The sequence below is a fragment of the Chlorocebus sabaeus genome, chromosome 15 (assembly GCF_047675955.1).
Source record: "Chlorocebus sabaeus isolate Y175 chromosome 15, mChlSab1.0.hap1, whole genome shotgun sequence".
Taxonomy (NCBI): domain Eukaryota; kingdom Metazoa; phylum Chordata; class Mammalia; order Primates; family Cercopithecidae; genus Chlorocebus; species Chlorocebus sabaeus.
The window spans coordinates 1,174,594-1,187,414 of record NC_132918.1 but is presented as its reverse complement, the minus strand read 5'-3'; the positions used below and the strand labels follow the sequence as shown (position 1 = coordinate 1,187,414).

At 44.5% G+C, this 12,821-nt stretch overlaps 1 protein-coding gene across 3 annotated transcripts in view; it reads left to right on the top strand.

Annotated features, from left to right (window-relative positions):
* Positions 1–218: 218 nt before the first annotated feature.
* The window catches only part of XYLB (xylulokinase), a 74,879-nt gene continuing 62,276 nt past the window's right edge, over positions 219–12,821 (top strand). Inside the window, exons 1-3 of one of the 3 annotated variants that reach the window (XM_037988447.2) lie at positions 219–372; positions 1,974–2,056; positions 10,031–11,522. In XM_037988447.2, the coding sequence (XP_037844375.2) occupies positions 316–372; positions 1,974–2,056; positions 10,031–10,091 (201 nt within the window). In that variant the 5' untranslated portion in view covers positions 219–315 and the 3' untranslated portion in view covers positions 10,092–11,522. Of the gene's footprint in view, positions 373–1,973; positions 2,057–10,030; positions 11,523–12,821 lie in introns of those variants that run through there. The other 2 variants (XM_073023356.1, XM_007971745.3) reach the window with 2 other exon arrangements.

Genomic DNA, 12,821 nt, shown 5'->3' with positions numbered 1-12,821 from the left:
CCCAGGCGTCCTCTAAGGGAAGCCAGGCTGTGTCAAGGCAAGGCCCATGTAGAGAGAAGATGAAGATGGGGAGGACCAGAGTGGGTGCGCTTGGAAGGAAAGCCGGCTGCGTGGGGGCACCGTCGATTGCACAGGACGCGGTGCCGGCTCGCGTCGTCCCGCAGGCGGCGCCAGAGCGCAAGCCCGCCTCGTGACTCGGGTCCACAGTCCGGCCGGGCGGAGCGAGGGGCGGGCCCCTGCGTCTCTGGGCGCTGGAGCGCGGCGGTGCGGACGGACGGACGGACTGACGGACGTGCAGCGTTACCCGCCAGGGTCATGGCGGAGCACGCCCTTCGTCGCTGCTGCCTGGGCTGGGACTTCAGCACGCAGCAGGTACAGTCGCCTGGTCGCAGGGTCACCGGGCCGCCTCCTCCGCTACGCTGGGGGTAGGGGCGGGCTGTCACCCGGACGCGGGAAAAACATGGGCCCGGCCGCGGGCGCGCCTACCTCTCGGGCTTCCCGGGCCCCCCGCGCCCCTACCCCGCGCGCGGCCGTGGGGCACCGGTGCCCTTGCCCGGAGATGCCCTGCCAATGCCACCCATTCGCAAGATGCAGCCTCGACCCCGCCTAGACCTCGCTACCCCAGGAAACTGCGGGCGTCCCTCGGCAGGACCCCCGGTGCCCAGAGGGGCGGGAGGACTCGGTGGGTTCGTTTGCTGTTATGGGCACCGAGTGACAGGGACCCGAACAGCTACTGTAAGGCAGGGGAACAGACAGGCGGGTAGCCCTGCGCACATGCACGACCAGTGACCTGGAAGCAAATTATAGCCCGAAACCTTTTTTTAAAAATTGAAATGGGCCAGGCCTGGTGGCTCTTGCCTGTAATCCCAGCACTTTGGGAGGCCGAGGTGGGTGGATCGCTGGAGCCCAGGAGTTCGAGACCAGCCTGGGCAATGTGGAAGAACCTCCGTCTCTAGCAGAAAATACAAAAAATTAGCCAGGCATGGTGACGCACACCTATAGTCCCAGTTTCTCGGGAGGCCGAGGTGGATCGCTTGAGCCCAGGAGGTGGAGATTGCAGTGAGCTAAGATGGCGCCACCGCTCTCCAGCCTGGGCGACAGAGCGGGACCCTGTCTCAAAAAAAAAAAAAAAAAAAAAGTGAAATGCATACTGTACAAATGGACTTTACCCTGTGACCGCCCTTCGTTGACACCAGCTTGCCTGGTCTGCGGACCCAGGACTGCTGGTCAGAGGAACAATGTGCTGCTGCCAACGCCCTGCAAACAGGCAAGCAACTCAAAATCTGCCTTCAAACAGGGCATGGGGTGACCAGGGGCACCTTTTGTATACACAGTTGCAGTCAAACCCCTCTTCTCGAATGGGTCAAGGGAGGCAGGCCTCTGGCCAGTCCTTGGGGTGAAAGTCCTGTGGGACTCTGGATGACTCGAGTTGCCTTGCTAGACCTCAGTTTCCCCAGGTGTCCAGGAAAGTGATTATACTCCCAAGCTTGGATATCGCTTCCGTGGGGTATTAATGTTTCTGGACCACAACCATGGCCTGTGAGAACAGCCCATGGCCTTGCCTGGCCTCAGGCCTCTGCAAACAGGGACCCCCAGAGATGCCTCCAAACCTTGCTTCCCATTCCTTCCTCTCTGGCACTTTCTCCTGCCTCCTTGTCAGGTGCATGAACCAACTCATCTGTGAACATCTTCCTCTAGAGGATCTTGGCTTTGGCTGTTTGGGGAACAAAGATTCCTTGAGACATGTGGGTATTCCTCCTCAGCCTCGGTTTCTTCATTTTACTAAATCTTTGAGTGTCACCCAGATGAGTCCTCTGTTACCACAATTACGGTGAGGCAGCCCTGCCTTCAAGGAGGTCTCTGGGCTGAACTGCTCCTAGGGTGTGGGGCCTCATCTGGTGATGTTAGTACCCCCTGGACCAGTGTAGAAGCTGAGGAAAATTCTACACTTCATTTTTAAAAATGCCTTCCAGGTCAAGGTTGTTGCTGTTGATGCAGAGTTGAATGTCTTCTACGAGGAAAGTGTGCATTTTGACAGAGACCTTCCAGAATTTGGGTATGTACCTGATGTGCATGCGTGTGTGATGTGGGTGTTGGTTTTGGGGTTCTCCCACAACCTTTTATATTCACAGACTGCACTGTTCAGGCTTTGCCAAACTACAGGAATGGTGGTCTCAGCAGACCTTTTAAGTATCTTTTTTCCCATACTGGGAGTGCCATCTCCCCTATTCATAATTTCATTCATCCATTCATGCAGTAAGCATCAGTTCAGACCTACTTTGTGCCAGGTGCTAGGACTTGATGGTGAACCAAAAAGAGAAATGGTCCTTGCTCTCCCAGAGCTTCCCACTGGGTAGTGGAGACTGGTATCAAACAAAGACTCTCACAAAAGAGTGTTTCATTATAAACTTTGAGAAGGCTTCTGAAGGAAAGGAACTCACTTCTCCAAGTGCTTATCATAAGGAATGTGACTCAGACTTGGGAGGGGAAGTCCCAGAGGGTTTCTAGGGAAGTAGTGCTTAAGCTAGAGATCAGAGTGAGTGAAGTTAGCCAAGCGATGGAAGGGAAGTTGGCCAGGTGATGAAAGAGCATTCCAGGCAGAAGGAACAACATGTGCAAGGGCCCTGTGGCAAGCAAGAGCATCGTTCGTTCCTTCGTGCAACTGAAGAAAGCCAGTGAGGCTGGGGAGAGAGAGGTGGAGGCTGGGCAGAGCTCCATAGGCCATGGTATAGAGTTTGTCTTTATTCTAAAAGCTGTGGTCAGCCACTAAGGGCCATAAGGGGTAGGGGTATGGGTGACGTATGACAGGTTGTATTTGTGTTTTGAAAAGATCTCTCTGGGGGCATTGGGAGAACGGATTCAGAGCATGACTGGAATGGACATGGAGAACTATTGAAGAGGTTTTTGCAGGTCATCTGGGTATGAAATGATGGATAGGAGAGAGCTGAGTAGTAAAATAGACAGGTCCTGTTACAAGATTGAATGTGAGGTGTAAGGGTGGGATTTCTGGCTGTCCTTCAGGGTGGATGTCGGACTGTGGGAAAGAATGGGTTTTGGAGAGAAGGATCATGAGTTCAGCTTGGGCTGCTATAACAAGGTACCATAGACTGGGTGGCTTAAAGAGTGGAAATTTATATTCTCACACATCTGGACGTTAGGAGTCTAAAATCAAAGTGCTGGGAAGTTTGGTCTCCTCTGGGGCCTCTCTCCTTGGCTTGCAGGTGGCCACTCTGTTGCTGTGTCTCCACGTGATGGTCACTCGGTGCAGGAGCTTGGTGTCTGTGTCATCTGTATCCTAATCTTCTTATAAGGACATGAGTCATACTGGATTAAGGCCCATCCTAATGACTTCATTTTAACTTAAGTGCCTTTTTAAAGGCCCTATCTCCAAATAATCACAATCTAAGGCCCTCGGGGTTAGGATTTCAGCATATGAGTTTTGGGGTCAGAGGGGGCACAATTCAGTCCGTAATACTGTGGACTTGCTGGTTCTGAGACATCCTTGTGAGGTCCTGGTAAAAGTGTCCTTCCCTGTCTGTTTTAGACACACTTCCTCTTTGAAGCCTTCCCAGCTGGCCCTTTGTGCGCCTCTCATTACCCATCACCTTTGTGTTGCCAACTCTTTTCCCCTAGCTAATGCGGCCCATTGAAGTCAAGGTTAGAAGCCATCTTGCTTTTTCACATTTTTTATTATTGCAGGCCTTGCATGGTTTGCCTTTTGGTAGTTGGTATGTTTCAAGGAATTGGTCTTTTTAACTAAGCCGTCAAATGTGTGGCTATAGTGTTGTTCATAATATTCTTTTATCCTCCTTATGAGATCTATGGGACCAGTAGTGATGATAGCTTGCTGTTGGTCATTTCTGATATTGTAATTTATGTCTTGTCTCTTTTTTTCTTTGGTTATCCTGGCTAGAGTTTTATCAATTGTATTGATCTTTTCAAAGTTCAACTTTTGGTTTTGTTGATTTTCCCCTGTTGTTTTCCTCAAGTTGTGTTCTAATTTTTATTACTTAGTTTCTTCTGCTTGCTTTAGGTTTAAATTGCTCTTCTTTCTCTAGTTTTCTGAAGTGGAAGCTTAGAGGATTGATTTAAGACCTTCTTGTCTAATATACGCATTTAATGCTATAATTTTCTCTGTAAGCACAAATGCTTTTTATGGGATGCCTTAGCAGCATCCCATAAATTTTGATAAGTTATAGTTTCATTTTTTCTGGTTCAAAATATTTTTTAGTTCTCTTGAGACTTCTTAGACTCATAGATTATTTAGAAGAATGTTGTTTAGGCTGGGTGCGGTGCTGTAATCCCAGCACTTTGGGAGGCTGAAGCAGGCAGATCACTTAAGGTCCGGAGTTGGAGACCAGCCTGGTCAACATGGTGAAACCCTGTTTCTACTAAAAATACAAAAAAATTAGCTGGATGTGGTGGCAGGCATGGTGGCAGGCACTGTGTATGGTGGTGCACACCTGTAATCCTAGCTACTCGGGAGGCTGAGGCAGGAGAATTGCTTGAACTGTGGAGGTGGAGGTTTCAGTGAACCAAGATCGCACCACTGCACTCCAGCCTGGACAACATAGGGAGACCCTGTCTCAAAAAAAAAAAAAAAAAAAAAGAAGTATGGAAGTATGTTGTTTAATTTGCAGCTTTTCCAGCTTTCTGTCATTGATTTCTAGTTTAATTTCATTGTGGTCTGAGAACATACCCTATATGACTTCTAGTCTTTCAAAATTTTAAAATTTTCTCTTCCTCTGTCTCTCTTCCATTTAATAAGTCAATCCTCTCCACTGAACATTTAAAGAAAGGTGTCCATAACCAAAATACAGAATTGCTTTTTTCTGTTATATTTTCAAGATATTTTAAACCAGATACCTATAGATTTAGTTCATTCCTTCCCCATCACCTCAATTACACTGTGGGTTTTTTTTTTTTTTAAACAACTTTATTAGGGTATAACTGATGTACAATACTGTACGTATTTGGAGTATACAGTTAGAAGCTTTAACATCTATATTCTTTCATGAAACTCTCACCAAAATAAGATAATGAGTATTTCCATGTCCTAAAAATTTCCTCCTGCCTCTTTGCAATCCGTGCCTCCTTCCCCATACCCCTACCCACTGGCAACTGCTGATGTGTTTTCTATCACTAGTTTGTATTTTCTAGAATTTTGTGTAGATGGAATCATAATTATGTACTCTTTTTTAAAACCTTTAAAATTTCACATCATGGTTTTGAGATTCATCCATGTGGCTATGTGTGTCAATAGCTGGTTCCTATTATCGCTGGGTAGTATCTCATTGTATGATGTTGTATGGATGGACTGCAATTGGTTTCACCTGATGAGGGATATTGGGGTTGTTTCTCTTTTTTACTGTTATAAGCAAAGGGCTATGAGAGTCACATACAAGTCTTTTCATGGACATATGATTTCATTTCTCTTGGAAATGACATACCAGGAGTACAGTGGATCATATGGCAGGTATATGTTTAACTTCTTAAGACATTCTCTTCCAAAGTGGTGATGTTAATAAAAAATATTTTATGTTGTTAACAGGCATTACATTGCACTTGATGTGTAACTCAAATGAAAAGTGTACAGTGAAAAGTCTTTTTTTTTTTTTTTTTTTGAGGCGGAGTCTTGTTCTGTCACCCAGGCTGGAGTGCGGTGGTGCGATCTCAGCTCACTGCAAGCTCCGCCTCCCAGGTTCACACCATTCTCCTGCCTCAGCCTCCTGAGTAGCTGGGACTACAGGTGTCTGCCACCACACCTGGCTAATTTTTTGTATTTTTAGTAGAGACAGGGTTTCACCATGTTAGCCAGGATGGTCTTGATCTCCTGACCTTGTGATCTGCCCACCTCGGCCTCCCAAAGTGCTGGGATTACAGGCGTTAGCCACCGCGCCCGGCCATGTAACAGTGAAAAGTCTTAATCCTACCTGTGAGCTCATCTCTCCCCTCCATCCCTTCTCTACAGATGACTTTAATTTGTTGTGTATCCTTCCAGTGTTTTTTTTTCTTTTTTTTTAAGACAAGGTGTGGCTCTGTCCCTCAAGCTAGAGTGCAGTGGTATGATCTTGGCTCATTGCATCCTCCACCAGGCTCAAGCGATCCTCCCACCTCAGCCTCCTGTGCATCTGGGACTACAGGCACATGCCACCACACATGGCTAATTTTTGCACTTTTGTGGTAGAGACAGGGTTTCACCATATTGCCTAGGCTGGTCTTGAACTCCTGGACTTAAGTGATCCACCCACTTCAGCCTCCCAAAGTGCTAGGATTACAGGCTTGAGCCACTGTGCCAGGGTCCTCCCAGTGTTTTTACATGGAAATATAGGAAGGTGTGAATATTCTTATTTTCCTCCTTTCACACAAGAAAAATCATACTATACTCACTGATCTGTACTTTACTCACTTCACAATAATGTGACTGTGTTTACATGTCAATACATAAAAACTTCTGTGTTCTTTTTTATAGATGTGTAGTATTCCATTGTGTAGATGTACCATTTCCTAATGGAGGACACTGACTTATTTGCAATGAAAAATAATATAGTAGATTACATTACATATGTCATTGCAGATGTGTGCCAATTTATTTGTAAGTTAAATTTTTGGGAATGGGATTGCTGGTTCAAGGAGATGTGGCCAGATTGCCTCCCATAGGGATTATATTGATTTGCATCCTACCACTAACACATGACAGGGCCTGTTTTCCCACGGCCTAGCCAGCACAGTGACGGTTATTGAGCTTTTGATTCTTTGCCAATACAATAGGTGAATAATGATATACTTTGCATTTCTCTTAGGAGTGAAGTTGAGCATCTTTTCATACGTTGAAGGGCTACCCGAATTCATTTTTCTGTGAAGTTGTTTTTAATGTCCTTTGCCCGTTTTTCTGTTGGATTGGTTATCTATTTCCTATCATCTCTTGGATTGGTTATCCATTTCTTATCATAATTTCTAGGAGCTTTTCATATATTGGAGGAATTCCCTCTTTGTTGTTAAATGAATTGCAAATATGTTTCCCAGATTTTGTTTGATTTTTGACTTACTATGGATTGTTGCTATTTTTTTTGAGACGGAGTCTCGTTCTGTCGCCCAGGCTGGAATGCAGTGACATGATCTCAGCTCACTGCAAGCTCCGCCTCCCGGGTTCACACCATTCTCCTAGCTCAGCCTCCTGAGTAGCTGGGACTACAGGTGCCTGCCACCACGCCCAGCTAATTTTTTATATTTTTAGTAGAGACAGGGTTTCACCATGTTAGCCGGGATGGTCTCGATCTCCTGACCTTGTGATCTGCCCACCTCGGCCTCCCAAAGTGTTGGGATTACAGGTGTGAGCCACCGCACCCAGTCGGGTTGTTGCTATTATTGCTACACACACATATTTGTGTCATTGAATTTCCCCGTCTCTTTTATTGCTTCTAGATTTTGAGTCATAGTTTAAAAGGCCTTTCTCACTCCAAAATTATGAAGGAACTCACCTATGTTTTTATCTATTTCTTGTAAGATTTCAGCTTTCATACATAAAAATATTTGGAGTTTATCCAGGTACATAGTATGACATTTGTAGCCAACTTTGATTTTTCCCACATGACTCTTCAGTTGTAACACCAACCATGTTTTAATTTAATTTAATTTATTTATTTGAGACAGGAGTTGGCTCTGTCACCCAAGCTGAAATGCAGGGGTATGATTCAGCTCACTGCGATCTGTGCCTCCCAGGCTCAAGCAGTCCTCCCTCCTCAGCCTCCCAAGTAGCTGAAACCACAGGTGCGCCCCCACCATGACCAGCTAATTTTTTTGTATTTTTTTTTGTAGAGATGGGGTCTCACTCTGTTGCCAAGGCTGGTCACGAACTCCTGGGCTCAAGCAGTCCACCCACCTCTGCCTCCTAAAGTGCTGAGATTACAGGTGTGAGCCACCACACCCAGCCTCAACTGGGTTTTTAGAAGTCCATCTTTACCTGTAAGAGGCTGAGGTGGGTGGATTACTTGAGGTCAGGAGTTCAAGACCAGCCTGGCCAACATGGTGAAACCCTGTCTGTACTAAAAATACAAAAATTAGCTGAGCATGGTGGTGGGTGCCTGTAGTCTCAGCTACTCGGGAGGCTGATGCAGGAGAATCATTTGCACCTGGGAGGCAGAGGTTGCAGTGAGCTGAGATCACACCACTGTACTCCAGCCTGAGTGACAAAGTGAGACTCCATCTCAAAAAAAAAAAAAAAAAGAAGTCCATCTTCATCTCCATGTGAGCCTTATCATGTGCTACTTTCTGTGTTCACTTAGGTCCAGTTTTGGGCTTTTTTTTTGTTGTTGTTCCATGGGTTGGTAGATCTTTTCATAAGCCAGTAACACATTGTTTCAATTATCCCAGCTCTGTAATGCGTTGTTTGTTTATTTATTTATTTATTTTTGAGATGGAGTCTCACTCTGTCACCCAGGCTGGAGTGCAGTGGCACGATCTCGGCTCACTGCAACTTCTGCCTCCTGGGTTCAAGCAATTCTTCTGCCTCAGACTCCTGAGTAATTGGGATGACAGGCATGCGCCACCATACCCGGCTAATTTTTGTATTTTTAGTAGAGACGGGGTTTTGCCATGTTGGCCAGGTTGGTCTCTAACTCCTGACCTCAGGTGATCCACCTGCTTCGGCCTCCTGAAGTGCTGGGATTACAGGCATGAGCCACTGCACCCGGCCTGTAATATGTTTTAATATCTAGAATTGTTGGTCCCCTCTGATTGTTCTCTTTTTTTCCAGAGTTTCCATGGCTATTCTTTCTTGTTCTTTTTCAATATGTACTTCAGAATCAGCTTTTCAGGTTCCAGAAAGCCAAATTGTTGTTTTTTGTTTTTGTTTTTGTTTGTTTTTGACATGGAGTCTTGCTCTGGAGCTCAGGCTGGAGTGCAGTGGTGTGATCTCGGCTCACTGCAACCTCCACCTCCTGGGTTCAAGCAGTTCTCCTGTCTCAGCCTTCCGAGTAGCTGGGACTACAGGCACATACCACTACACTCGACTAACTTTTGTGTTTTTAGTAGAGACGGGGTTTCACCATAATTGGTCAGGCTGGTCTCACACTCCTGACCTCACCCAGCCTGTTGTTGATGTTTTTATTGAGATCATATTATCTTTATAAATTAACTTGGCGGAATTGACAACTTTATGAGATTAAGACTTCCTGTCTAAGCACATGTTATGACTTTCCATTTGTTCAAGTCTTCTTTTGAATACTTCACATGTGTTTTAATATGTGTAACGTACAGATTTTGCTCATTTTGGTAGATAGCAAAAATGACCACAATACTCCACCCATCCCTGTACCCACACGCTTTGCAATGTGACCGCAGTTCCTCCCATTGAGGAGTCGTTTCCCTACCTGTTGATTTGCTTTATCCCGTAGAACAGGGGAAGTGGCATTGTGCCAGTTCTAAGCCTAAGCCTCAAGCAGCCTTACATGCTTCTGCTGTCATTCTTGGAACTCTGCCCAGCCACCAAATGAACAAGCTCAGGCTACCCTGCTAGAGAGGTGGACATATGTGGCCTAGTTGCCCCAACTTCTTCACCTAAGAGCCAGCCAGCCCCGAGCTGCTGTTAGCTACCTATGAAGCAGAGCCTTCTAGCTACTGTTAACTGACTGCAGATGTATGAGTGAGCGCAGCTGAGCCCCATCCAATGATAGCAAGTAGAATTGTGAGCTTAATGGTTTTGAGCCACTAAGTTTTGAAGTGGTTTGTGACAATGCAAAAACTACCCAATGTAGGTACTTATTTTTAAATTTATTTCTAACTATTTTATCCTTTTACCACTGTAAGTGGGGAAGGGAGGTTTCTAGCAGACACTTATAAGCTGTCTTCCAAACTCATTTCCCTTTCTTCCTAGGCACTCTCCTGTCTTGCTTGTAGTTATGTTCAACCATGTGACTGAGTTCTAGCCAGTGGAATATAAGAAAATGTGATCAGGCCTCTAAAAGACCTAGTCCATCAAAACCTCCTTCTCTGACTTTTCTCCCATTTTCTGGCTGATGTGGGTATCCAGAGCAACCTTGGAAGCACGTGTGGCCCTTGATAGAGCCACCATCAACCTGGTTCCTGAATGACTACGTGGAGCAGAACTCCCCACTCCCAACTCGTGTTCCTCACCACCTACCGATTGTGCTTTACGTGAGTGAGAAAGAAACTTCAGCTGTATCAAGCCATAGAAATGTTTTTCCTTAACTAACGTAATTGTTTCCCTCATATGTTTTTTTTAAAAGAAAATACTGGGGCTGGGCGTAGTCACTCACGCCTGTAATCCCAGCACTTTGGGAGGCCGAGGCGGGCAGATCATAAGGTCAGGAGATCGAGACCATCCTGGCTAACATGGTGAAACCCTGTCTCTACTAAAAATACAAAAAATTAGCAGGCATGGTGGTGGGTGCCTGTAGTCCCAGCTACTCAGGAGGCTGAGGTAGGAGAATGGCGTGAACCCGGGAGGCAGAGTTTGTAGTGAGCCGAGATAGTGCCACTGCACTCCAGCCTGGGTGACAGAGCAAGACTCTGTCTCAAAAAAAAAAAAAAGGGGAGGGGAGAAAGAAAATACTGGCTCTATTGAAATATAATTCACATACCATAAAATTCACCCTTTTAAAATGTACAATTTGATGGTTTTAGTATATTCAAAGAACCATGTCACCATCACCACTATGTAATCTTAGAACATTTTCACTACCTGGAAAGAAAACCCTGTATTAATTAGCATCCACTCTATAGTCCCCCTCCTGCCAGTAGTGGCAACCACAGTCCACTCTCTATCTCTGGATTTGCTGATTCTGGACATTTCATAGACGTGAATATATATAATATGTGACAGCTTTCTTTTACTTAACATAATGTTTTCTTTTTAAAACATTTTCCTAGCTTTTTCTTTATTTCAAATACCAACTTGAACCAGATACTTGGCATAATGTTTTCAAAGTTCTTCCACGTCATAGCATGTGTCAGTACTTCATTCATTTTTGTGGGTCAGTAATATTCCATTGCACTGATATATCACAGTTTGTTTTTCCATTCAACTGATGGACATTCGAATTGTTCTGCTTTTTTGCTATTGTGAGTTATTCTGCTATGAACATCCACATTTGTTATGGATTGAATTGTGGCCCCCCAGAATTCATCTGTTGAAAACCTACCCTCATCATGACAGTGTATTTGGAGGTGAGGCCTTTAGGTAGATAATTAAGATTAAATGAGGTTGTAAGGGTGGGACCCTAATTTGATAGGACTGGTTTCCTTATAAGGAGAGACCCCAGTGCTATCCCACTTCATGCGCACATGCGCAAAGGAAAGGCCTTGTGAGAAGGCGGCTGTCTGCAAGCCAGAAAGAGAGCCCTCACCAGAAACTGAATTTGCTGGCACCTTGATTGTGGACTTCTAGCCTCCAGAACTGTGAGAAAATAAATGCCGGTTGTTTAAACCATCTAGTTTATCATATTTTGTTATAGCAACCTGAGCAAACTAATACAATGTATACATTTTTGTGTGGACATATGTTTTCATTTCTATTGGGTATATTACCTAAAAGTGGAATTGCTGGATCACATGGGAACTCTATGTTCAACGTTTTGAAGCATTGCCAAACTGTTTTCCAAAGTAGCTATACCATTTTCCATTCCTACCACTGGTAGATGATGCCTCCAGTTTCTCCACATCCTTGCTTAACATTTATTATTGACTGTCTTTTTAATTACAGATGACAGCCATCCTAGTGGATGTGAAATGCTATCTCACTGAGCTTTTGATTTGCATTTATCTAATGAAAATAATGTTGAGTATCTTTGCCATTTGTATATCTTCTTTAGAGAAATGTCTATTAAGATCTTTTGCCCTTTTAAAAAAACTGTATTATTTCTCTTTTATTATTGAGTTGTAAAAGTTTTTTTTTTTAATATATATTCTGGATACAAGTCCCTTGTCAGATACATGATCTCAAAATTTTTGTCCCATTCTGTGGGTTGTCTTTTTACTTTCTTGATGATCCTTTGAAGCAATGTTTTTACTTTTGATAAAGTCTAATTTTCCTACTTTTTTCCTTTTGCTGTTTGTGCTTTGGTGCAGTATTGGTTAGGTTTTGATATCAATTTTATATTTACTTCACTAAAATAACTGGAAAAATTTTCCTTCTTTTTGGGCGCTCTACAACAATTTAAATAGTATTAGAAATATTTGCTATTTAAAGGTGTGGTGTAATTTTTCTGTGAAACCATTTGGGTCTCGTGCTTTTGGGGCGTGGGGTAGCTCTGGTCTTCCTTCTTAGCTGGAAATGCCAGTTTTGTTGTGTGTGTGTGTGTGTGTGTGTGTGTGTGTGGTTTCTTTCTTTTTTTTTTTAGACAGAGCCTTGCTCTGTCGCGCCCAAGCTGGAGTGCAGTGGCACAATCTCAGCTCATTGCATCCTCCACCTCCTGGGTTCAAGCAATTCTCCTGCCTTAGTCTCCCAAGTAGCTGGGATTACAGGTGCCCTCCATCATGCCTGGCTAATTTTTGTATTTTTAGTAGAGACGGGGTTTCACCATATTGGCCAGGTTGGTCTTGAGCTCCCCGACTTCAGGTGATCTGCCTGCCTTGGCCTCCCAAAGCACTGGGATTATAGGTGTGAACCACCGCGCCCAGCTGAAATGCCAGTTTTAATTTGTTAAATACATGGCAGAATGTCTGCTTACAGTTTTTATCTGTTTTGTAAAGGCCACATTTTTTGGTGAGCTTTTGTTGTCCATAGTAAAATTTTGTTGCTCTCTTCCTCTTTTTCCCTAGTAGTATCTTTTTAAAAAAATCCATGTTATTATTATTATTGT